Here is a 26,555-nt window from a genome sequence, read left to right on the forward strand (position 1 = left end):
TGAATCAGGTTTTATGAGTGATAACATAGGGAAAGTTGGGTTCTTAATTCACCTTTTACACTTTTGGGTTTTGTTGAAATTTAACAGATAACAGGCAAAAATAAAATGGAAATAGTTTAAACCTCCTCAGGAAGGAGAGAGGGGAAAAGCAGCCTCTTTACTGCTAAAAAACCCCAATCGATACACGTGGTGATACAAAAATTAACATTAAATATTAAAAGAGAACAACATTTCCCTTTAGGTTTTTTATGTATTATGTCAAAAATTGCTGAGCAAACACCACGGATTGGATTTGGCTGATGGAGCTTTGATGTCCTCACTTCCACGTTTGTGCCTGATCCACAAAAATAGGTTTAAAAGCAAAAATATCAGATTTTGACCTGTTTAATCACAGGATCAATACTGCAGAAGGCTCTCTTGGCAAACCAAAGAATATTTGTAGGATATTTTTCAGTGGTAACTGAAAATATCTTACAAATGTTGGAGATCACCTCAGCCACACACTCCAGGGACAGAAAATCCCCAGGCACGCTGAATCCTTCCCATGCAGGGCATGAAACTGGGAACAAGCCAGGAACGTCCAGGAATTTCAATTATTTCAGGTGCAAAACCAGCAGTTTTGAGTCCCAAAATAACTTGTGTGCCCATCCCAGTGACCCAGTTACCTGTGGCAGCATTCCTCTGCTGGAACTTGGTCAGGTACAGGTTCATTCCTTTCCGGAAATCCTGGGAACACACAAGTGGGGATGTCACAGGGATCTCCCATCCTCCTCCTACTCTGCTTTTATCCCCAGGAAATCAGGCAAGGAATCTTCAAAATCACTAATTCCGTCTGCATTTCCCATTATTATTTTTCCCAGATGAGCTCAAACAGAGCTTGAAGTGGAGAAATTTTCAAAACGCAGAACAACTTCATTTTTTTTAAACCCCGGTAATTTTAGCTGTAAAAAACGCCCTGAAAATGTCAAATTCTCATCCCTTCACCTCATCCCCAATGTAGTCGTGCAGCATCCGGATCACAGAGGCTCCCTTGCTGTAGGAAATGGCATCAAATATTTCATCCACCTCGGAGGGATGGCCCACGCTGACCTGCGGGAAGCACCACAACCCCCAGTGAGAACGACCTGGGCTGCCAAAAAATTGCATTTTGCTTGTGGCAAAGTTTTAGAGTTGAAAGTCCGAGTGAAAATGTCAGTTTTAGAGGTAAAAATGTGAGGGAAAAATCACTTTTAGAGGTGAAAATCTGAGGGATTCTTTCTCTCCTCTCCCACTGCTGGATTGTTTGAGGGGAATCTGAAAATCCCTCACATATGTCTGGGTCAGGGCTGGTTTGGATGTTAAACATGGTTTAAGTTATGTTTTGGCGCTGGATCAGATAAATTTGGGGATCTCCCTTCAACCCCTGGCTTCCCAAAAGCAGCAAATCTTTTGTTAAATTAAGATTAAGATTATTAAATCCAGGAATAGTGGGCAAGGCACGCTCAGGGAGTGAATCACTCTAAAATGCCCTGCTGGACAAGGTTAATTCCCAAAATTTACTTTAAATAATTTGTAAAGCATTAGAATCCACAGGAATTAGATCTTTAGGAATTAGAATTCCTAGGAGTTCCAAGGGAGGTTTTTGGGGCACGGGGAGAGCAGAGCCCACAGGGCGCAGCCCCAGCTCCGGATCCCGCTTTGCCCAGCGACCACCACAAAATTCCCTTTCCAATCCCAGGGACAAAGGGGGGGAAAGGCTGGAAAAGGAGGGCTGACCTCGATGGGGTGGCTGTTGTCTAAGGCATCGAGCTCCTGGGCCCGCGTGTAGTCGGCAGACACGAACTGGGTCCAGATGTCGTACTCGGGGAAGCAGTGGTCCACGCACAGGTACTCGATCCACGAGGCAAAGCCCTCGTTCAGCCACAGGTGGGTCCACCACTCCTGCGGGGCACCAAAGCCAGGCATGAGGGGCAAAACCCACAGGGAATAATGAATTTGTTATTTTGACACAGCGTGCTGCTGTTTAGGGGCACCCAAACTCAGATTTTGGGCGGGATACGAAGCAAATTTGAATTTAAAAAGGGTATTTTGGCGGTACCGTAAACCACCATTTAAATATTAAATTTTGTTATCACGGCGTGCTGCTATGGAGGGGCACCCAAACACAGATTTTGGGCAGGATATGAGGCAAATTTAAATTAAAAAAGGGGATTTTGGAGGTACCATAAACCACCATTTAAATATTAAATTAATTATGTTATCACAGCATGCTGCTGCTTAACGGCATCCAAAATCAGATTTTGGGCAGGATAGGAAGTAGATTTAAATAAAAAACTAAACCTTGAAGGGTTAGCTACTATATATCACCGTTTAAATATTAAATGAATTATTTTAACACAATGTGCTGCTGTTTAGGGACACGCAAACCCAGATTTTGGGCAGGACAGGAAGCAGATTTAAATAAAAATTAAATTTTGAAGGGTTAGCTACCATAAATCACTATTTAAATATTAAATTAATGCTGTTATCACAGCCTGCTGCAGCTTAGGTGTACCCAAACCCAGATTCTGGGCAGGACAGGAGGCAGGTTGGAATAAAAGTGGATTTTGGAGGGCTGAGATACCATAAATCACCATTATAACAGCATGCTGCTGTTTAGGTGTATCCAAACCCAGATTCTGGGCAGGACAGGAGGCAGACTGGAATAAAAAGTGGGATTTTGGAGGGTTTAGGTACCATAAATCACCATTTAAATATTAAATTAATGCTGTTATCACAGCCTGCTGCAGCTTAGGTGTACCCAAACCCAGATTCTGGGCAGGACAGGAGGCAGACTGGAATAAAAGTGGATTTTGGAGGGTTTAGGTACCATAAATCAGTATTTAAATATTAAATTAATGCTGTTATCACAGCCTGCTGCAGCTTAGGTGTACCCAAACCCAGATTCTGGGCAGGACAGGAGGCAGGCTGGAATAAAAGTGGATTTTGGAGGGCTGAGGTACCATGGTGACGAGGTTCCCAAACCACTGGTGAGCCAGTTCGTGTCCCACCACCAGAGCCACCCACTGGCGGGACGAGGAGCAGGAATTCTTGGGGTCGATGAGCAGAGCAGTCTCCCTGTGGGGCAGAGAAAACAGAGCTCAGCAGGGACGGGACAAGCCCGGGGCATCAGAAACCACAACCCAAAGGAGGTGAAATTACCTAAGGGAGGAAAAAAACCCCCCCAAAAAACCAACCCACAATTTATCTCAGTGTAGCCATGACATTGTCAGGGTGAGTTCCACAGCTGCTGCAGCGCTTTGGAGCAGGAATTATTTTATGGCATGCAAGAAGTGGAAGGAAAAAAAAAAAAAACAAACAAAAAAAAACAGGCAGAAGGAGGAAAATTTAGTTTTTATTTATCAAAATGCTCCCCTAGGTAATTTTTGGAAGCTCAGCTACCTCTGTGCTCAGATCTTGTTCCCCTTAGTGGTCCCAAAGGAATTCTGGCTGTTCCAAGAGGTGCCAACAGCACTTTCTCCTCTGTGGCACCTCCAGCCCTGCTCAGGGACCTCTGGAATGCTGAAATTCCAGGGAAAAACCTCCCAGAAAACCTTCCCAGGATGGGGCCTGCAGGTGCCCAAATGGGGCAGAGCAAACTCAGCACCAAGGGGCAAAAATTCACAGCTCCAGCCCAAAAATTCTCCTCATCCAGGATAAATATATTAAATTGTTTTCCCCACATGGAATAAAATATCGGATTTCATCAGAATTGCAATAAGCAGGGAAAAAAATTAAAACCTGGGCTTGAATTTGTTTTGGATTTTTTAAGGCCAAATTCAAACTGAGCAGAAGAAATCCCAAATTATTTCAGGGTTTAAAGTCCAAAGCTTACAAGTTGGTCAAAATTCAGGGAAATCCTCCTGACCACCAGCACAGAAAATGAATTAATATCAAGCAAAAGTGCAAAAGCTTGATCAGAAGAAGGAAAAAAATCAAACTGCAAAGGAAGGCGAGTTAATATTTTTGATTTTCCCACTTCCACACCTTTACTCTGTGGCTGCCAAATTTACCTACGAGGCAAAATAAACTCTCCCAACTGTGTCAGGAGATTTTATGGGAGAAAAAAGGGGCCAAGAAGGTTCTTGCAATTTAAAACCCTCAGCCAGTGGCTGAATTTTGCCTTCCCAAGCTGTAACACCACCGCCAAAATCATCCAAACCAAACTAAAAATTGAAAGGATTGGTTCTGTCTGATTGGGGATGACACCCAGCAATTAGAGCTGCCTCAAATGAATCCAATTAACTCCAAGAATTAATGAACAGAGAGGGGGGAAAGACAGTATTTTAACATCATACCTATAAGTAACAAGGCCCCAGTTCTCCATGGCACCTTTATAAAATAAATACAAAGGTTTATTGATATTGATCCACACCTCTTCCTAAAGGTTTTTTAATAAAAAAAAAAAAAAATCAAATAAAATACAATTTCAGCAATAAAGTGAGTTACTTTACCAGCAGCAAAGTCTGCAATAGCTATGAGATCAATTTTAGGAAGAGGGTAAGGAACATTGAAGTAGTCCTTATAAAAAGGCAGAGTTTTAGCAGCAACCTGTAAGAAACGAGAGGAGAAATGTTCTGTTAACCTGGAACTGGGCAACACTTGGGAAATTGTGACTGAAACTGAGGAATTAGGATTGAAACTAAGGAGTTATGGTTGAAACTAGGAAATTATGACTGAAAATAGGAAATTACCATTGAAACTATAAATTTATGACTGAGACAAAGAAATTACAACTGAAAGTAAGAAATTGTGACTGCAGTTAAGAAATTAGGATTGAAAAACTAAGGAATTATGACTGAAACTAAGAAATACGGCTAAAATTAGGAAATCACGAATGAAACTAAGAAATTATGACTGAAACTAGGAAAAGAAACCCCAAAACTCCCAGATTTCTGTGAATCACCAGACCCCAAACCCCTAAACCAGACTCGGATTTACCTCCAGAGCAAACTTGCCGTTCTGGGCAAAAACGCCCCAAAAACCAGGAATACAACCAACAAAAAACTCCAAGAAAACCCAGAAAAAAAAAAACCAAAACTTGCTGATTTCATAGAGTGACCAGACCCCAAACCCATCTCAGATTTACCTCCAGGGCCAACTTGCCCTGCTCGGCCTTGCCCACGGGCGTGTAGACGCGCACCAGGACATGTGTAACCCAGAAAAAATGAACAAAAAACACCCCCAAAACCCCCAAAACTGGCTGATTTCAGTGAATGACCAAACCCCAGACCTGTCTCAGTTTTACCTCCGGGGCCAACTTGCCCTGCTCGGCCTTGCCCACGGGCGTGTAGACGCGCACCAGAACTCTGCTTATGTCGAGAACCCACCAAAAACCCCTATAAAAACCCCCCAAAACCCCAAAAACCCCCTCAAACTCAGAGATTTCTGTGTGCGACTGGATCCCAAAGCCATCTCAGGTTTACCTCGAGGGCGAACTTGCCCTGCTCGGCCTTGCCCACGGGCGTTTAGATGTGCACCAGGACTCCGCTTATGTCGAGAACCCACCAAAAAAAACACCAAAAAAACCCCCAAAAACCCCTCAAACTCAGAGATTTCTGTGTGCGACTGGATCCCAAAGCCATCTCAGATTTACCTCGAGGGCGAACTTGCCCTGCTCGGCCTTGCCCACGGGCGTGTAGACGCACACCAGGACTCCGCTTATGTCGAGAACCCACCAAAAAAACCCCCAAAAAACCCCCAAAAACCCCAAAATTGGCTGATTTCAGTGAATGACCAAACCCCAGACCTGTCTCAGGTTTACCTCGAGGGCGAACTTGCCCTGCTCGGCCTTGCCCACGGGCGTGTAGACGCGCACCAGGACTCCGCTTATGTCGAGAACCCACCAAAAAAAACACCAAAAACCCCCAAAAACCCCTCAAACTCAGAGATTTCTGTGTGCGACTGGATCCCAAAGCCATCTCAGATTTACCTCGAGGGCGAACTTGCCCTGCTCGGCCTTGCCCACGGGCGTGTAGACGCACACCAGGACTCCGCTTATGTCGAGAACCCACCAAAAAAACCCCCAAAAAACCCCCAAAAACCCCAAAATTGGCTGATTTCAGTGAATGACCAAACCCCAGACCTGTCTCAGGTTTACCTCGAGGGCGAACTTGCCCTGCTCGGCCTTGCCCACGGGCGTGTAGACGCGCACCAGCACGCCGTCCTGCGAGCGCGCCTCCACGAAGTCGTACTCGCCCACCACGAAGGCCACCAGGTACGTGGACATGACCGGGGAGCGCGCGAACTTCACCTCCACCAGGCTCTCGTCGTCGGGGTACGGCCGCCGCTCCACCACGTTCTGACAGACAACACGGCCAGTTTGGGGGCTTTGGGCCTCCAAAACATCAATTTTTTACCCGAGCGCTGCGTTTTTTTTTTTTTTTAATGGCACAAAGAGGTTCAGAAAAGGTAAAAAAAAAAACCCCAAAAACGGAATTTCTAAATGGGATTTCTTGATGGATTTCAGATCATCCTGCTGCTGCTGTCTTTATCACCACTAAAACAAGTTAAATCTCAAACCATTTGGGGAGTTGCTCCAAAATAACTCCTAAATTACCATTATGAGCAACTTTCCAGCTCCAGGACTGGAATTATTTGGGATAAAACCCCTCAGGTGCATCATGCCTGCTCCAAAGTGGGAATTACCAACATGCTGCAGAAACCATTCCCTCCTTGGGGTTAAAATTCAAGGGATTTGGTGTTTTCAAGCAGTTCTCTCGTGGCTGAAGTGCCCCATCCCAGCAGCAGGTGTGATTTTATTATTATTATTAAGTATTCATAAATAATATTAATTATAATGTAGTTACAGTGTAATTATAAATATTACAATATTTATATTGTATACAAGTATAATTATTACATATAATATACAATGATTACATAGTATATATAATTTTCCTATTATATTTCTATTGATAATATTAGCATATTATTGATACTATAATAAATTTTAGTTCATATTTCAGTTATATCCCATTAGCAAATAAAGAGCTTCAATCCCATCCCAGCAAGGCACCCCTCTAAATCCAGACCCAAAAACCTTGTGCAGGGCAGGCCAGGCTTTATTTATTTATAAATGAATTTATTTATAAATAAATAAACCCTATTTTAAAACCAATTCTTCTCCAGCAAGATCACCTAAAAACACGTGCAGGCAGCAAATCAAAAATGCTCATTTGTGTTTGTTTGTGTTTACTCTGTTTCCACATTTTGTTCCAGCTCTGGACAGAAACCCAAACAGGAAAACTCACAAAGGATTTTTTTCCCAGTTCCTCTTAATCAAGCAGCACATGAAATTAATTTTAATTTTGTTTTTTTAAAACCACCAGGTTTGTCCTGACATCAAATTTTGTGTTTCTCTCCCCATTTATTGCAGATTTTATTCCCAGCTGTTATCAAGGCAAAATTTTAATTATCAATGGCATATTTAATTGAAATATTTAGGAACTTACCATATTTGACAAAGCTACTCTGTCTTTGGGAACCACCAAAGAAATATCAAACGTTGCTTTGATTGCAGGCTCATCCCAGCAGGGGAAAGCCCTGCGAGCATCAGTGGCCTGGAATAAAGAGAATTAAACAAATAAATCACAGCACATTGTGGTAAAAACCACAGAAATTCAATTTATTTCCAGCAAAAAAAAAGGGAGAATCATGGCTTGGTCTCCTCACTGCACTCCTGACCTCTGAATTAGGTTTTTATTCTTCTTTCACTCCCGATTTTACATAAAAATTTGTCCAAATTGAGCAGAGGCACAGCAGGAGGGGAAGCACTGAGGGCACCCAGGCGGGCACAAACCACCCCAAATTTGTCCAGAAGAGCCCCAAAAATGCTCTGTTTGTGCTGGGGGAGTGCCCTGGACAGCACCAGCCCAGCCCTGAGCTCACTGCAAGGAGGGGAAAAATAATGGAAATTTCTGATATCCATCCAGAGGGGATGGGTGAAGGTGAGAAAATGTGTCTTTGCCTTTTGATTTACCCTTTGTTGCAAGGATAAATCCTGGTTCGAAATGTAAATGAAAATGAAAAGAAAAAGAAAATAAAAATAAAATGAAAATAAAAATAAATAGAAAAAGAAAATAAAAATTAAAACAAAAATAAAATTAACATTAAATTAAAACTAAAATTACAATTAATTTAAAATAAAATTAAAATCAAAAATAAAATAAAAATGAAAATAAATTTTAATTAGAATTTTTAAACGAAATAAAAATGAAAATATAAATGAAAATTAAAATAAAAAAGAAAATACAAATGAAAATAAAAATGAAAATATAAATAAAACAAAAATGAAAATATAAAATAAAATTAAAATTAAAATTAAAATGAAAATTTTATAAAAAGAAAAATAAAAGAAAAATAAAAATAATGCAGAGAGGCTTACCTCGAACTGGGTGACGGCGGCGTAGCGCGTGTCCCCGCTGGGTGTGCTGTACTTACTCCGGTAAAACCCTTTCATTTTGTCATTCAGCTCCCCTACAAAGTCTATCTTGAGCGTCCCTGTCCCTGCAACACAAGCACACAGACCTGGCCTGGGCAGGTGGCACAAAACTTCGCTGTGGGGTTGTTCCCTAAATAAAACAAACCCACAATTCCCCACAGGGTTTTTGGATTTTTTTGAACAGAGCAGCGACCAAGAGAGACCTCAAAAGCTCCATCTTCCAATGAAACTTGGAGGAAAGTCTGCAAACTCCGGGATTTAAGGAATTGTGGCAAATCAATGATGGATTTCAGCGCAAACCAGCCAAAATCTGCAGTTCCAGGGCAGGTCCAGGGAAGGAGCTGCTGCCCAAAGCCCCAGCAGGCAGGGAGGGCTCTTACCTTTCTGCAGGGTGCTGGGGAAGGACAGAGTGACCTTTTCATCCTCATTCTGGTAGTTGAACCCTGTGGCGTGAACCTCTGGAAAGGGAAAAACAGCACTGGGATCAGAATCGTCCTGGAAAAGGGTTTGGGCTCAAAACTCTGCAAATTCACCCAAAGCAGCTGAGCTCCACAGCTCTGAAATAATTCTGAGTGATTCTGAGTGAGGAACTACAGGAACGGGAATTCTCTCTCGTGGCGGGAATTGCAGGAGTGAAAGTTGGGCTGAAAAACCCCAAACCTGCAGGAGAAACGGGATTTGTGTCCCAAGAATGGTGAAATACAGCCCCAAATTCCCCCCTTGCTGTTAAACACTCCCGTCAGTGCAGCAGGATTCCCATTAATTATCCCAAACAGGATGCTTAGGGTTTATTGACCTAATTTGTGGCTCTCACTATGAAAATCCCATTAATCTCCACAGCAATGGGGAGGGGGGGGTTTGCTTGGATTTAACCACAAAATAAATGTTGATTTTATTTCAGAAATGCCTTCAGAAGCTGGGCCCTACTTTGGGGTTCCTGCCCTGCTCAGGCAGAGGATCCCAAAGGCACCCAAAAATGAGGGAATTTGGTATTTACACAGAGATCCCAAAGGCACCCAAAAATGAGGGAATTTGGTATTTACAGAGCACAGGAACTCTTTGGGGATGCAAAAATCCAAACTATGAGGGGGGTGAGACTGTCCTGGAGCACCTGGGGCTGCTCCTCCCTTCCTAATTCATCACTCCCTCCAGGGGATGGGGATCCGTTCTCATTCAGCCCAATAAATCCGGGATAACCCCACAGAACCTCACTCTGCAATGCTGCTCCCTCCATGCTCAACCTGTGAGAAATTATAATTACTTCTGAACTTTGAACCCGCTCCAAAGCAGCATCTCCAGCTGCCAAAGCCGGCAAGCCCGGACACAACGAGGCGCTTTTCATCCCCAAACAAAACCCTGCCGCTCAGCCAAAGCCCCGAATGACAAAGGCCGGGCTGAAATGACAATTTTAGTCACAAAAGGACTCGTTTTGCTGCTCAGGTGTCACTGCAAGCGTTGGGTTTCAGCCCCAGCGCCCTGCAGGAGGTGCGGTGACAAAGGGAAATGGAACGGGGCTGTTTTACGGCGCTGAAATTTCCAGGGCTGTTTATTCTGCAGCAGTGGGATCTCAGCATTAAACCCGGGTTAATTCCAACCTCTGCTCAATGCAGGAGCTGCAGGAATGAATTAGGTTTAAGTACAGGTTTCACAGAGCTCTGCTCGGGGTTTAATCTGAGTTTTACCACCGCGCTGGGGTGCACAGCACTGAGAGGCTCCAACAACAGAGCAAAAAACACGAGGCAGGAATAAATTACAAAAAAAAAAAACCTCTACAGGATCAATTTCAGGATCAATTTTAGGCTCTCCTGATCCATGCTGAGGAGTTCCACGATTTTAAAAATCAGCTGAGTTGAGCATTGAAGAAGAATCCGCCCAAGGACAACTAGCTGCCAGCAAATGCCAGGCAACCAAAAATAAAAGTTTGAGTTTTCTTCTTAAAACTGGGGATACCGAGGCAGAAAATGAGATAGGAGAGGAGAGGAAATTATCCAGGAGAGGAGAGAACAAGCCAGGAGAGGAAGATCTGGAGGAGAACAATCCTGAGGGATGGGATTGGGTCCCAGCAGAGAGGAGCCGGGTGCTGATTTTGATCCTGATCATTGCCAGAGTCCATCAGAGCAATGAGGGCGACCCAGGCCAGAGAGGGGCTGCACACCTGCTGGGAATTTACTCATTTATCAATAAATAAATCAACAGGAATTGATAACTGAGGAATCCTGCTGCTGGAGCCGTGCTCAGAGGGTCCCTGATCAGCCCAGGAACGCAGCAATGCTCCCCACCTGGATTTTGGGGGATTTTTGGTGGATTTTCAAACACCACCACAGCAAAGCCACAATATAAAAACATTTTTATGTTTTTTTTACAGCTTCCAAAGGCCACGATCTGATCCTGCAGCCTCCTGGAACTCAGGAATACGCAGGAATTCCTTGTGTGGAGCTTCTGCCAAAGGCTGACAATGGATATGGAGCTTCCTTTCCTCCTCCTCTTCCTCTCTACTAGAGTTCTCCATTTGGGTTTCAATTTGTGGAATTTCTGCTGCTTTGGAAGTTTTAACTTGTCCCAGAAAAACCCAGAGGTGAACATCACCAAGGCTGGAAGACGAAACACTGAAACCTTCAGGGTTTTCCAAATCTCCAAGCAGCTCCTTACAAATCAAACCCCAAACCAACCAAAGATCCCAAATTACATTTTCTCTCTTTTTTTTTTTTTTTTTTTTTGTTTGCTTGTTTCCTTTCTGAGTTTTTTTTTTGCTGTTGTTGTTTTTTGTGGTATGTTTTGGGGGTGGTGGTGGGTTTTTTTGTTGTTTTTTTTTGGTTGGTTGGTTGATTTGGGGGGGTTTTGTTTGTTATTTTTTTTTGTTTTGTTTTGGCGTTTTTTGTTTTGCTTTTTTTTTTGTTTAAACTCCTTATTCAAGGGCAATAATTCAATCCAGAGCAGCAGAAGCACACAAAACACTGGACAATACTTTTAGCTGGAGTGCAAGGGAGCTGCTGCTACCAAAGCTGAGAGTGCAGCAGAGCCTGGCTCGGTTCCTCGGGCTGGGAAACAAAAGCTCCTGGAGGGACCAGCCCAGCTCTGGAGAGTTTGGCACTGCAAGGTTGCAAGTTAATCACTTGCACATTACAGCACAGGAAAAGTTGCAGGAAATAAAGGATTTTTTTTTTTTTTTTTTTTTTTTTTTTTTTTTTTGGCATGGAGAAAAAGAAAATAAGAAATCAGAAAATTAAAATAAAGGGAGGAAGCACCCAGGAGTAAGATGTGTTACCACTTAAATCAGAAAAAATACACAGAATAGAGAGGGGCTGCTGCAGGTTTGAGGGGGTGAAGTGGGAGCTCCTCAAAAGCTCCAGCAGCATTTGGGATAAATCACATTTCCTGCAAAGGGACAATCCCAAATCCTGCTGCACCCTCGGGTGGCTCACACAGGGCCCAGAGCCCAAGCCAGGACAAAGCTGAGAGCAAACCATGGAAATGTTCAAAATGGAATGTTCTCAAGATGGAATTTTTTCAAGGAGCCCTTCTGTGGTGTGGAGAAGTCACAGGCAATTAAGGTTTGGGTTTGATTTTTTTGGTTTGTTTGGTTTTTTGGTTGGTTTGCAGGTTTTTTTTGTTGATTTGGTTTTTTGGGTTGGTTTGGTTTGCAGTTTTTTTTGGTTGATTTGGGTTTTTGGGTTGGTTTGGGGTGGTTTTTTTTGGTTGATTTGGGTTTTTGGGTTTTTTGGTTGGTTTGGTTTGGGAGGTTTTTTTTTGTTGGTTTGGGTTTTCTGGTTGGTTTGGGGGTTTTTTTTTTGGTTGATTTGGGTTTTTGGGTTTTTTGGTTGGTTTGGTTTTGGGTTTTTTTTTCCGTTGATTTGGGGTTTTGGGTTTTTTGGTTGGTTTGGTTTGGGAGGTTTTTTTTTTGTTGGTTTGGGTTTTCTGGTTGGTTTGGGGGCTTTTTTTGGTTGATTTGGGTTTTTGGGCTTTTTGGTTGGTTTGGTTTTGGGTTTTTTTTTTTCCGTTGATTCGGTTTGGGTTTAGGGGTTTTTTTTTTGCTTGATTTGGTTTGGGTTTTGGGTTTTTTGATCGGTTTCTTTTGTTTTTTGGGGGGTTTTCTGTTCGTTCTATTTTAACCACCACCCAAATCACTGGTGTAACACCACCCAAATCACTGGTGTAACACCACACAGAGAAGGAAAAAACCCAAAATTACGAATTGTGCCCTCAAAACCTCCCCAGTCTGAGCTCAGCCCAAATGTGCCCCCACTGCTCCTGCTGCACTGGGACCCCAGGGGAAGCTGCCAGCCCTCTGGGTTGCAGAAACCCCTTGGGATCCCCCAGGATCTGCGGAGATTCCAGGCAAATCCCCCGATCCCACCACGATTTCACGGCTCAGAGAGGATTCACAGGGAGCTCCAAACTCCATCCCTTCCTTCCCAAAAACTGACATTTTTGTGGAACTCCAGCTCATCCTTGCTCCCACCCCAGAGCCAAGGAATCCACCTGCACACGTGCACGCCTCGGCGCTAAAACTCCAGTGGAAATGTTTAAAAAAAAAAAAAAGAGAAAAATACAACAGCTCTGGGGAGAAAATAAATATAAAAATATCCAGCCGGTTTGAATCCAGCCATGGAAAACTCTGGTGTTTTGAGCAGCTTTGTTCCATTACAGCACTGCTGGCACAGAGGGAACCCAGAGCCCTCCCTGACAATCTCAGTTTTGGGCTGAAACTCAGGAATTTCTGCTCCCCAGTGCTCAATCTCTGCTGGTTTTGTTACTCAGTCCTTGCTGCTCCTTTGTGGATTACACAGCAAAAATTCTTCACTTTGACTTTAACGCTGTGGGGATCCTCCCTCAGCTTCCTGTCAAATATTGGGCAATAATCTGCTTTCCCTGCAAATCTGCATTAAAATTCCAAAGTCCTGCCCTCAGCCGTGCCCATCAGCACCAGGGGTACAAGAGCTGCAGCCAAAATCCGCTGGGCAGCCCCAGGGCAGGGGCACTGACAAGACTGGGGGAAAAAACAAATTATTCTGCACAAAAGTCACCAGATCTGCTCCTCAAACAAGGAACTGGGATCTGTTAAATAAAATCTCTGTCCCACAGCTGCTTTTCAGGCTTGGAAAGGAGATAAATTCCCAATTATTTTTTATTTTTAGCGAGGGTGAGACCGATTCCTCCCTACAGGACGAAGGGTGACAATTCTTTATAAGCACCATGAGCTTCTCCCTGTGCACAGCTCCAGGAGCGAGCTCCAGGCTCTCATTTTGGGGGGCATTACACAGTCCCCATCCCCAGGCTGAGCACAGGGGGAGCCTCAGGGTCTGCATCAACAGGTGCCAATTCCATGCAATTCTCCTTCCAAAGCCATTCTGCTCCTTGGCACCTTCCCAAATCCCACAGATCCGTTTTTAACCCCGTGGAGCCTGGCTGTGATGATAGCAATTCATTGTTGTTTTATATTTTTTTTAAATTTTATTTTAAAATTTCTAAATATTTTTAATTTTAAGCTATTTTAATTGCAATTTTAACTATTTACTTTAATTATAAATTTGAGTTATATTTATTTTAATAATTTTAATTGGATTAATCTTAATTTTATTCTTTTTATTATTTTCATTCTATTATTTTCTTTTTTCTTTTAATTTTATTAATTTCAATCTTATTAAATTTACTATTTTCATTTTACTCTTTCCATTTCATTCTTTTTAGTATTTTTAATTTTATTATTTTCCTTTTATTCTTTTCATTCTATTTTAAATACATTCGTTTTAATTTTATATTAATTCTATCTTTAACATGAATTACAACAAAGTTACACCTCGAGTGTTCATGATGCAGCAGTTGGTGAGTGCCAGTGTGTCATTCTCTCTTAATAGGAGGAATAATTTTAATTACTAAGTGCTTAGCAACCCCCTCGCGGTGGCGGGGCCAGCCTGCGGTGCCAGGGGACAGCCCCGAGCACTTGGGGACATTTTTCCAGCCCGGTGGCCCCGTTCCAGGATCCTGCCCGGCCCTTCCTGAGCTGAGCCCTGCTTTTCCACACACGCCCTCCTCCCAGGGCAGCTTCCTCACGCCCACAAAAATCCTCCAGAAGCGAAAAAGAAACCAAACCTGATGAAGTGCAAAGCTGGGTGGGGATGCTGCGCTTGGGGTCCTGGAGCTGCAGAGCCTTGTGGGGTGGGGGGACCTTAAATGCCTCCAGTCACCAGCCACCCCTGCCAGGGCAGGGACACCTCCGCTGTCCTGCCAGGGACGCAGGGGCAGCCCCAGCTGCTCTGGGCACCTGTGCCAGGCTCTGAGCACCCTCACAGGGAGGAATTCCTTCCCCAGATCCCCTCCTGAGCCCATTTGTCCACCTGTGAAAGTGGAGCAATGCTACAAGGACCCGGAGAGTGGCACCACGGAATGGTTCGGGTGGGAAGGGACCTCAGATCCCACCCAGTGCCACCCCTGCCAGGGCTGGGACACCTCCCCTGTCCCAGGTGCTCCAGGGACACTGCCAGGGATCCAGGCACTGTGCCAGGGTCCGACCAACCCCACCGGGAGGAATTCCTTCCCCAAATCCCCTCCTGAGCCCATTTGTCCACCTGTGAAAAGGAGCAGTGCTACAAGGACCTGGAGAGTGGCACCACGGAATGGTTTGGGTAGGAGGGACCTCAGATCCCACCCAGTGCCACCCCTGGGGAACTCAGTGACTGCAGCTGAGGGCTACACATTTCTCCAGCAACTCCCAGCCTTTCCCTGAGCTGGTCTCCTCCTCACAATCACCCTTTTCCGCATTATCCAACACTCAGAAAATCCTGCTGAATGCCAATTAAGTGTTTTCTGTGCTCTCCAAACCCTTTCCTGTGAGCATTTCCTACTGCAGGCTCTTACTGATGCGCTCCCTGTCAATATTTCATTTTGTCAATATTCCCAAACCCACAGGCACAGGTGATGTCCTTAGAAGTTTACACAACATCCAGATATAAAAATAATATCAAAGCAGCCCAGCATCCTCTGCCTACACCCCTCAGGAGAGGTGGAGGAGACTGAAGGAATTTTTAACCCTAACAAAAATGAAGGAATTCCTTTTCCAGAACACAATTGAAGGAATTCCTTTACCATATCACAACTGAAGGAATTCCTTCACCACAGCGCCAGTGGCGGCCATGAGAGCCAGCATGGAACCGAGATAAGGAATTCTGTGCTTCCAGGGGCGGGGCTGAGCTTATCAAAGCATGACATCACCGTGTTATCAGAGCTGCAGGGCAGAAACGAAAGCAGGCAGGGCTCCCACCTTCGTCTCCTTCCGGGGCGTAGGACGCCGTGATGATGTCGATGTCGGCGCAGTTCATCACGATCTGGTTGGTTGCATTCTTCACCTGCAAGAGAAACTCCATCAGCACCAGGAAGAAATGGCAATTCTCAGCTCTCGTCCATCTGAAAAGCACCTCCAGGTGTTTGAAGGAGAGTTGGGTGTTTGGGATGGAGAAGGAGGCACTGCAGAGCAGGAGCTGTGCTCAGCCACTCATCCCCACTGGGAATTATTTAATGCTGGGTAAAGAACAGGGCTGAAAACTTCACAATGGGGCCCTTGTGCACGCCTGGGAATCCAAACCTACATAAACAGATCCTGAGCCCATCAGCCTCCTCTGGGGATGGCCCAAGGGACAGCAGAGTGAAAATCTCCCTTGGCGACATCACCAACACAACCTCTGTGCGTGCTCCAGGCTGCCGGAGCTCCTCAGCCCAAAACATCTGCCAGGAGATTCTCCTTCCCCTTCTGCCAGCTCCTGGCTCCACACTCTCTGCTTTATTTACCCAGTGCCAGCTCCCAGCGTAGGAATAAACCGTGGGGCTGTGCCAGTTCTCTGTTTGAATGTGAGAGCCTGAATACAGAGGAATTCAAATTAAATGAAAATTAATTACAAAGGGGTACAATATTTGGGAGTTAAACCAGGGAGTTATTCAGACATTTATGGCTGGAACCACCAGAATGATCAGGCTGGATCAAGCTGGGAATCCTGCTTGTCAGGATAGGATTTCTAGCAGCAGGCACCAGCAGTTTCTTAAACAAAGGAGTAAAAATTTCTGTAGCAACCAACCAGATTTGACACAGGCATGAAGAAACTGCTTCCTACCCCAGAATCAGCTCACCAAAGCCTAAGAAACTCCATCCCTGTTTCGTTTTCCCCACTACCATAACCTGGAGCCATCATCCCAGGTATGCACGTGTGAACTGGGAGCCAGGAACGCGCTGGAGCTGCCTCCGGCTCTGGGGTCTGCACAGGGAGAGATCAGAGGGATGGAGCAGCTCTGCAGGGAGGAAAAGTGGGAAAAGTGGGATTGTTCAGCCTGGAGAAGAGCAGGCTCAGGGGGTGAGCTGGGTTTAGGCTTCCTGAAAGGAGGCAGGGAGGAAAATTAATGAATTTCCAAGAGAAAAGGGGGAATGGGGTTAAAGTGCCAGAGGACAGGGTTGGGTGGGACAGAAGAAGGAATCCTGGCCTGGAGGGGCTGGGCTGGGATTCCCAGAGGAGCTCTGGCTGCCCTGGACCCCTGGCACTGCCCACGAAGCCCCTGGGTGGGCTTTGAGTTCCCTTTAACCCCAAATTCCACAATTCCGAGCCCCTGGGTGGGATTTGAGGTCCCTTTAACCCCAATTCCACAATTCCGAGCCCCTGGGTGGGATTTGAGGTCCCTTTAACCCCAATTCCACAATTCCAAGCCCCTGTGTGGGCTTTGAGGTCCCTTTAACCTCAATTCCAAGCCCCTGGGTGGGATTTGAGGTCCCTTTAACCCCAAATTCCACAATTCCAAGCCCCTGTGTGTGCCCAGGCCAGCTCACCTACAGGCAGCACACAAACTGTTATTTGATTTTGTTTGTAAAGCCACAAGAAAAGGCTCAGGTGTCCCCAGTGCTCCCTGGGCGAGAGGAGGAGCTGGGAATAAACCAGGAACGTTCCTCAGTAATGTTCCTCGGCCATCTGGGACAGAAACCCCAAATCTGAGCCATTTGATGGAGAAGGGATTAATTTCCTTAATTTAAATTTGGGATCTCACAGGTGTAGGATGGTCCATCCCTGAGCCAGCACCCATGCAGGGAGGACAAACCCCACACACCCCAACCCAGGCAGGAGTCTCTCCTTGACCTCCCTGACCTGACAAATATGCCTGGCTCATCCTCAGTTACGGAATTGTTTAATTAATAAATATTATGTAAAGAAATATGATGCATTTACACCTTTTGAGCAGTGACTGTTGGCGCCTCCTCCCTGCTCCCCTGCAGTGGTGTCACACCAAGGGGTGCAGCACGGCTGTTGTCACCTCTTGATGGAATTAAAATCAAATTAATCGTAATTAATAAACCCAAACTGGCTGTGAAAACAACGTTTTTGCAAAGCACTGAGAACAATCTAACGGCTGAGGTGACACAGGGTCAACCTGATTTCCCCAGGAAAGATTTACAACCTGAAATCTGCTTTTTTTTTTTAAATTCTGAGTGCATAAAACTGAAAAATTACAAAGCTCCCTCAAACCCAAAATTCAAATCTCAATAGTTTTTACTACAATACTGGCGCTTGGGGGGGGGGGTTTTACAAGGTTTTTCTAAAACACAGAAAAATCAGGATGAGAAACGCTTTTTATGAGTGTCTGGAGACCTTTATTCAATCTATGAATCCAAATCTCCCTGGATTCTGAGCTGTCCAAATTGCAGACAATGTGAGTTTAACAATGGGCTTGATCTTTAAAAAACAACTTTTTCCAGGACACAACTTTCAGTGGAGCACTGAGCCTGCAAAGTAAGAAAGTTTAGGTTTAAGCAGAGAAAATCCAGAGGCTCCTTAAGCAGGCAATTATCTATTTTTAGGTATTTTTTCCCTCACTTCCTACCAATATCAAGCCAGTTTTATGAGAGGGCAGCATAGAAAAAATATCTAAAATGAGCCAGGAGGGTAAAAAAGTTCATTTTTTTAACTACTCAAAAAAAGGGGTGAAATTCACCATACAGGCAGAAATTATATTTTTCAGCAAGGAAAATGAATTAATTTAATTTAATGAACTGAGAGAAGAGCAGTTCTACACAGCTCAGAAATCAGAGGAATCTCTGCAGGGAAGGAATGGCTCAGGATTGTAAACTCCTGGCTTTTGATGAATTGAATACTGGATTAATCAAAATTCAAACACTATTTTGAGGTCAGACTCGGGCACCTCAAGCAGGGAAGGGAAAATTCACCCAGCAGGAGAAAAAAGCTGAAATCCCCCTGAAAAGTTTAATATTTGATGGAAGAAAAGTTTAAAATTACAATTATTTAGCTCCGCCAAACAATACCTAAAGGTGCTGTGAAGCTTTTTGTGGTCAGAGCAGGGAAGGATTTGATGGAAAATATTTTCCCAATTTTTTGGGATATCAGGAGCAGGGATTTGAACTCCAGCCTACCTGAAATGCAGGCTGAGGAGCATCCAAAGGGATCTCCTGGAGCCAAAATTAATTCCAGATAATTCCAACCCTGTCACACGGCTCCGGAGCCCTTTTCTAAAAGCAGCACTACAACAACTGCGTGTGTTTTTGGCGATTTTCTCTCTAAAAATAGACACCTAAATTTACTCTGGATTGGTGTTCCAGGGCGTGTCTTTTGTAAGAATCCAAAGCTTCAATGAGGAGAGCGATAAAGAGATTTATTAACCTGCATCTCCAGCAAATTCCAGTGGCCAAGGTGTTAAATTAACAGCACCAGGACTAATTGGGAAAACTCCCTTGTTCTGAAGCACATCCAGCTCCAGAGGTGTGGGATTCACAGGGGTGAGTAAATCCCTTCTGTGATCACTGCAAATCCATCCCAATCTTGGGAATTAAGGGGCTCAAGGAGCATTTTTGGGGGGGAAAAAAGGTTAAAAACTCCAATTTTTGAGCTGATGAGCCCTGAGGTGCTGCCAGGCCCCTTAACCCTCCACTGCAGGTTTAATTTCACGTGCTGGAAGTGCAGATCCCAAGGCTGGAGAGCAGAGGGTTTATCCTGGAGCAGCTCCCCAGCAGCACAAATACTACACCCAGCGAGCTGCACTGGGCCAGGGTTCCACCCCAGAGTGTCAGCACTAATCTTTAACCAGCTCCACGCATTCCTCAGGCCAGCAGATATTGCATAATGAACCTATAAAAAGCAGCAGACAAGCAGTTAAATATTGCTAAACCCGCCAGAGATGCACTGAAGGCTGCAGCAGGGATTTGAGGGAGCCCGGGCTGTAAATTCCTCGCAGATAAGCTGCCCTACAATCAAGGAACACCTCGGTGGAGTTTCCAGGCAGGGCAGGGCAGCGGCTCCAAGGAAGGGAATCTGCGGGCAGGGAAACACCAGGGAGCTGGGAGGCAGCCCTGCCCCTCACAGGTGATCCTCTCGGCGCTCAAAAATTCCATTTACAGCCTCAAAGCTGCAGGCAGCTTTGTTTCTGCTGCTGGACAACGCCGGGGCCACACATCCCTTCTTTGTTCCAACCCTCCCAAGAGCCAAAAAAACGGGGAAAAAAAAAGAAAAAAAATAAAGTTTGACCCAGCCACTGAGTAATGCAAGTGCCCTGTGCTGATAACCAGGCCCTGAGAGCCAAGGCTGGCGTAATTAAAGCTCCAGCCAACAGAGGAATAATGAAAATGAACCATTTCCACCCCACAATCTTAATTGTGCTGGTGGAGAGGCATCCCCACGCCCTCCACAAATCAAGTTTAAATGCTGGGAGATGACATAAGTGGCAGAACAATCACAGGAGTGTGAGCAGGAGACTCTGTTCCAGCCCCGGCTCTCCCACTGCCACGCTCTGTCCCAGCTGGGACCCGCGCTCCTTGGGAAACAGTTCATTTGAGGATTTTTTGGGGTTTTCAGCTGTGATAAATGGGAATTATGTACTGTCACTTTATGTAATTGTTACACAACTGCACGGACTTCAAAAGTATTCATGTGGCCGCAAATTATACTATTTAAAAATCTGGAAGAACCGGTCAAAATGGTAATAGCTGGGTTACCAGAGCCTTCAGAAGCACAGCTCCGAAAAGAGGCTGTGAAATGCAACTTGCCAAGGTTTCAGGATCATTCCTTGATCCAGGGGAGACAATTCCCTGAGCTGGACACGGGAACAAACCACAGGCAGGTCCCCACTCCCCTTCCCAGGCTTTGAAATCTGCTGCCACCTCTTACCGTCTGCATCACCAGGGGTTTTATCCCCTGAAGATTATCTGGAGTTGCCATGCGAGTGGCACCGTTTATTACTGTGGCACAAAGTGCTTCGGGTTATTTATAGGCCCTAAAGCCAGCACAAGTGTCCTGCCCCACAGCCAAGGCTGCAGCATTTTTTTTATTTTTTTTTTTTAGGGTTTGAAAGCCCCAAATTCTCCGCAGAGGGCTGCAAATCCTATTACTGGAGTGAGTAAGAATGATCAAGTGTTTACTTGTAATACCTTGACTAAACACCACAGCCTGCACTAATTCCACTCCGCTCTTAAAGATGCCAAATAACAAAGCAAACAAAGCACTTTGCAGGCTCTGGAAAGTTTGTTCCTGGTTTTTGGGGGTTTTTGTTTTTGGTGTCAGAGCCTCAGAAGTCACCCCATGGCTCAGAAAGCATCTTGGTGCGGATTATTGCCATTATCCAGCTGGGATGGAGCAGGCAATTATTACTGATTGGGATTAAAGGAACAACTTAAAGATCTTCAAGAGGAGGCAGCACGTGTATTTTCCCCACCCCAAAATAAAAAAATTTTGTGTTTTAACACAAACCCACTTTTGCCTCTGTGAGTTTACAGAGACTCCAAAGCTCTCAGGTGGTGCTGGAAACAGAAAATCTCTGCTGGGCTTAGGCTCAGGTAGAAAAGGTCCTTAACTGAAGTAATTTGACCCCAAAAGCACCCAAAAGTGTTAATTTCTAGACCAGCTTGACGGAAACATGCTGATAGTTATCAATTTTGTTCATCCAGCCCTGTACAGAGAGCGTCCTGCGGATGAGCCAGGTGTTCCTCTCCCCGTCAAGGAGCAGAGCATTTCCCCTCTCATTTCCTGGGATCTCCCTGTGCTTTGGGCCCTCGGCAGCCCCAGGAACCCCTCCAGACGCCCAGCCCTGCTCGGGCAGGTGGACTCACCCCTGATCCACTGCCCTGCCCGAGCCGGGAAGGTGCTCCTCCTTCCGGGAGGTGCCTCCTCCCGGGCTCACCGTGTTAAAAGTTATCCAAAATAGAGATACATTTCTTTAGATCTGTTTCAAAAACCTCGCTCTCTGCGGTTTGTTGGCGTTTTCTCCCCTCCTCTCCGCTGCGGAGCAGCACTCCAGGATGTGAGAGGGGCTTTTTCACAGCCTGGAACCTGTGGGGGTCACAGCTTTTCCCTGGGGAAAGTGCAGCACTGCCCATCTCCAGGTGGAATCCTCTGCTGTGGGAACGCACCTGGACACAGCAGGAAATTCAAACCACTCCCCGGGAACAAACCCTGCAAACCAGCGAGCCCTGCCAGGAGGGAGCTCCGGGCCATTCCTGCATCCCAGAGCCGTTCCCAGGGCTGCTCTCCCCAGCACCGGCTTAAAAAGCCGCTGCTCCCCTCCCCCCGAGCGTTATTTTTAACCTGGATGATTTCAGTGATCCCATTTACAGCCCCACAGCTGTAACAGGGCCGGGGTGCGAGGACAGGAATAGGTGCCTGGGATTAGAGCGGAAGAAAATGGGAATTTCTCAGACCGGCCTTTTTCGAACTGGAACACCCCAAAAGGCAGCGGCGGCCCCGAGGCCGGAACCAAAGCCCCGAGCCAGCATCAAATCCGCAGGGAGATTTGGGTTTTCAATATTTCTGTCACATGACACAAAGTTACTCATGTCTGCTTGGGTTCCTGCAGCTCCCCAAAGTCGCAAGGTTCCCCATCATCCCCAGCCCCGGGCCTTCCCCAGGGAAGAGCTCTCCTGCTTCTCTACCTGTGCTTCACATCCCGCAGCTTTTATTGCCTCCTTGCATTTATTACCTATTTAAAACCAGGTTTAACCACCCCTTCAGCACAGCAAGGCTTAGATCTGCTCACATCTCGAGACTTAAAACCTTCCGCAAATATTTTTTTAAGCTCTCTGTGTGACCATCTAATTTTCAGGAAAAAAAAAAAAAAAAAAACAAAACCCCCAAAAATACAGTTATGCTATTATAATTCTGTACCTCTCTCAAATCGCAAGGGAAAAAAAAAAAAAAAAAAAAAAAGAAAAAGACGTGAAAGCAAATTCGGGAAATCTTGGCAGGGCAGCCAATGAGAATGACTGGGAGAGACTTGAAGGCTCTCACAGAACTGGTTCCGGCTCTGAAGCACGAGCACGGCGAGGAGGATTTTTCTCGCCTTGCAGAAGAACGCGGCGAGGTTTCGGCTCCGCAGCCCTCTCCCGGCTCTCATGCCCAGGCTCTCTCTCCATGACACCGAGGCCTACCCTCCCCGGGAGCCGCACCGGGGACTTCTCCTTTCACGGCTTATTTGGCTTTTCCAGCAAAACCCCCCGCCATCCATCCATCCCCAGGCCGGCTCGGAGCGCAGCTCGGGGGGTCCCCGGGGGGCTGCGGGCACCGGGGAGGGATCCCGGCCGTGCCCAGCCCGGAGCTCCCGCGGCGCTCCCGCATCCCGGCCCGGGCCGGGCCGGCCCAGCCCGGAGGAGCCGCCCGGGGGGACCCGCGGGGGCCGCGGCGGGGCTGGGCGGGGCTGCCCCCGAGCCGGGCCGGGTTCGGGGGGTCCCGCAGGGCTTTTGGCGGGTTCGGAGGGGGTTTGCCCGCCCATCGTGAATGGAAACGCGGAGGAGCGGCGGGGGGAGCCCCGAGGGGCCTCCCTGCACCTGCCCGGCCGGGCCCGGGGAGCGCAGGGAACGGGGGGATCGGGGCCGGGGGTCCCTCAGGGCACGGCCGGGAGGGGCCCTGAGGGGGAGCGGGGTCCCTGGGGACGGGGGGGAACCGAGGAGGGGACCGGGGAGGGGATCGAGGGGTCCCCCGGGGCACTGCGGGGTCCCCTCGGGGGGCGCGGGCCGGCGGGACCCCTCGGGGGCGGGGCGGGAGGAGGAGGATGAGGAAGGGCAGGATGGGGAGGAAGAAGGGGGGGCCCTACCTGCACGGCGGCCTCCAGCTTGCCCTCGAAGGTGAAGTCGATGAGGTCCGGCTTGAGGCAGAGCCCATAGTTGAGGGGGGACACGTCGGCGGGCAGCCGCTCGAACGGCCGCTTCTCCGGCATGGCGGGAGCGCGGGGGGTGCGGGGCTGCGCCCCCCCCGGCGGGGCGGCGGCGGCGGCGGCGGGGGGGGGGGGGGCGGGGGGGGGGGCGGGGGGCGGTGGGGGGGGCGCGGGAAGGGCGACGAGGCGGCTCCGCACGGACGCACCGAGAGGGAGCGGCGGCGGGAGCGGAGGATGAGGATGAGGAGGATGAGGAAGATGAGGAGGAGGAGGGAGGGGCGGGGGCGCGCGCGCGCTCCCGGCTCGAGGCGGCCCCGGTGGGGGAGTGCGGGGAGCGGAGCGGGAGGGGGGGAGGGAGAGAGGGAGGGAGGCACGCGGGCGGCGCGTGCGCGTGCGCGCGGCGGCGCCACGCGGCCGCGCACGTAGCGCGCGCGGGGGGCGGGGAGGGGGGGGGGAAGGCGGCGGGAGGAGTTGCGTAAGCTCTGGCCGGGAGTGCGCCTGCGCAAAGCCACGCCCCTCGATGACACACCCCTTTCTCTGGGTCACGCCCCTTCCCGGTGCTGCGGGACGGGGCAGCCCCGGTAACGGGGATCCCGGTAACGGGGAACCCTGTGAGCCCCCGTAATGGGGATGCCGGTAACGGGGATCCCGGTAATGGGGAATCCCGGTGTGTCTGTAATGGGGATCCCGATCATTGGGGATCCCGGTGTGTCCGCTCCAAGCGGGCCTGGCACATTGCACCCCATTAAGGTGCAATGAGGCTCCCGGTGCTCCCGGTTTGGACGGATGCTGGCACCCCGTTAACTGGGGCTCTCGGGTCACCTGGTCTGGGTGGGGATTGGCGCAGTGCACCCAGGGGCTCCCGGTTTTGGGGTGGCACGGGCACCTCGTTAGCGGGGCTCCCAGTACTCCCAGTTCAGGGGGATGACGGCTGCTGGATCTCCCGGTGCGCTCATACTGGGGGGGACAGAGCTGAAATGGTGCCCCTGTGTTGGGACACCCGGGTTTCCCTCTTTGCTCTCTGTATTTCAGTTTATTTCTCACTATTCCTTCCCCAACGAGATTTACTTTTGTTTAAAGTGATACTTTGCTGTTTAAAAAAGACAAGTTAGTGCTGAGCCAGGGAGAGAGCGAGCAGGGAGTGGAGAGAGCGAGCAGAGATCTGGGGAGGGGAGCTGGATTCGAGGAGGGAACGGGGATTTGGGAAGGAAAAGGGATTTGAGGAGGGAAAAGGGATTTGAGGAGTGGAGTAGAGATTCCAGGCAGGGGGGAGCAGGGATTTGAGGGAAGGAGCAGGAACTCAGGAGAGAGAGATGGGATTTGGGGAAGGGGATAGGATTCGAGGAGGAGAGAAGGGGTTCAAGAGGCGAGAAGGGTTCGAGGGAGGGAACGGGGATTCACTGAGACCTGGAGGAGCCGGCGGCACGAACTGGGGCAGGGAGAAAGTACAGACAGCTCTCAGCACATGGTTACAGAAACCCAGCGCTGCCGAGCCCGGGTTCATCCGGGGCGGCCGCGGGGCCGCATTGTGCTGCAGAGCCCCGGGGAGGGAAAGGGAGACAAGGGAACAGCTGGAAGCAGCTGGAAGCAGCTGGAGCCGCGCGGGGGGTTCGGGCCGCTGCCGCCCCGCTCCACCGTGCCGGCTCGCAGCGCGGCGGGGCGCGGAGCCCCGCGGGACACGCGCGGGGACGCGGGGGGACAGCGGCGCTGGGAGCCGCGCCAGGGAACGGTTCGGGGTGTGACGGGATCCTGGCGGCGCTCTGGGCGGAAAGCCGCGTCTGCCCCGCAGCGAGGGAAGGGCTGCGCCCCGCGGCTCGGCGGAGAGGCTCCGTGCGGGGTTTGCAGCCGGGATGGACGGAACCGGTCTGAGCCCGGCCGCGCCACGCCGGGGACACCCCGGGGCCGCCGCGGCAGGAGGAGCCCGGCTGTGCCCCGGCCGGGCTGCGGGACCTGGCCAGGGCAAAATCCCGGTGCTGGCAGCGCGGGTGGCCGCGGGTGACTGTCCCTGGCAGAGCCGCGGCAAGGTCAGGGCCAGGATAAAACCTCGAGCAGGGCGGCACGGCTCCGCGGGAGGGCAGCGGAGGGGATTGTCTCCTCTGAGCTTTAATTCCCATCCCCGGTGGCCGCGGGGTCACCGGGTGCCCTCCTGGCCCGCCGGGGGGGCGCGGGGGCCGCGGGGCTCGTGCTTGGCAAAGCGCTCCGGGCGCTCTCCGCGGGTGCTGCCCCGCACGGGAGATGCTGGGAGGTGACAGATGCTGCTGTCAGCAAGAATCCAGGAAAAAAAAAAAAAAAAAAAAAGAAGGAAGAAAGAGAGAAAAAGAGCGAGGCTCCGCGGAGACAGGCGGGGGGAAGCCGCCTCCTCCGCCGTGTCCCGAGCAAACCGGGCTCTCGTGTAGTGCCAGACTGCGGAGGGCCCGGGGACAAACGGACGGGGTGGAAGCCAGGAGCTGTAATTAGCCCAGAGCCACCAACCGCTGTCAGTGCTCCTTTCTAATTAGAAAAAACAAGGGAGAAAAAAAAAATCAAAAAGGGGGAATAAAGGAAATATATTAAATTCCCAGGAGAGGCTTTTCTTTTCTTCCCTCTCTCTCGCCGGAGTTTTCGCCGCTGCTGCCGGCAGCGGGAGCAGCCGGAGGGCACCGGCTAATCCTGCCTCGCAGGTCTGGGCCGCCGGCTTAGGGCTGGAATCTCTGGTATTCGGGAGCACGGGGACAGCCGCGCTCCGAGCTCCGGGGCCTCCTGCTCCGCGGGTCATTCCGGGGGTTGGGAGGCGATTTCCCCTGGTTTCCCCCTCTCCGTGCGTGCGTGCGGCTCTGCCCGTCCCCTCCCGCCTCCCCGCCGGGCACCCGGGACAGGTTGCACGAGGATGGAGGCAAACGTGGCCCAGCCCCTGCCTGGAGCTGGCGGGGACAGCTCGGGGCGGGTGCCGAGCCCCGATCCCAGCCCTGATCCCGCTCTCCCACGGCACAAATCC

The 26,555-nt window shown here is 48.8% G+C and overlaps 1 protein-coding gene across 1 annotated transcript in view; it reads right to left on the reverse strand.

The window, feature by feature from the left end:
* NPEPPS (aminopeptidase puromycin sensitive) overlaps window positions 1–23,675 on the reverse strand; it is a 33,685-nt gene extending 10,010 nt beyond the window's left edge. Inside the window, exons 1-12 of the mRNA XM_058820447.1 lie at window positions 23,522–23,675; window positions 15,720–15,804; window positions 8,842–8,919; window positions 8,405–8,526; window positions 7,473–7,580; window positions 6,119–6,319; window positions 4,473–4,569; window positions 4,317–4,350; window positions 2,982–3,096; window positions 1,756–1,920; window positions 985–1,089; window positions 666–726 (exon numbers count right to left, since the gene is read on the reverse strand). Coding sequence (XP_058676430.1) covers window positions 666–726; window positions 985–1,089; window positions 1,756–1,920; window positions 2,982–3,096; window positions 4,317–4,350; window positions 4,473–4,569; window positions 6,119–6,319; window positions 7,473–7,580; window positions 8,405–8,526; window positions 8,842–8,919; window positions 15,720–15,804; window positions 23,522–23,644 — 1,294 coding nt within the window. The 5' untranslated portion in view covers window positions 23,645–23,675. The remainder of the gene's footprint in view (window positions 1–665; window positions 727–984; window positions 1,090–1,755; window positions 1,921–2,981; window positions 3,097–4,316; window positions 4,351–4,472; window positions 4,570–6,118; window positions 6,320–7,472; window positions 7,581–8,404; window positions 8,527–8,841; window positions 8,920–15,719; window positions 15,805–23,521) is intronic.
* Between the last annotated feature and the right edge of the window lie 2,880 nt (window positions 23,676–26,555).

This window comes from Ammospiza caudacuta, chromosome 27, assembly GCF_027887145.1.
Source record: "Ammospiza caudacuta isolate bAmmCau1 chromosome 27, bAmmCau1.pri, whole genome shotgun sequence".
Lineage (NCBI taxonomy): Eukaryota > Metazoa > Chordata > Aves > Passeriformes > Passerellidae > Ammospiza > Ammospiza caudacuta.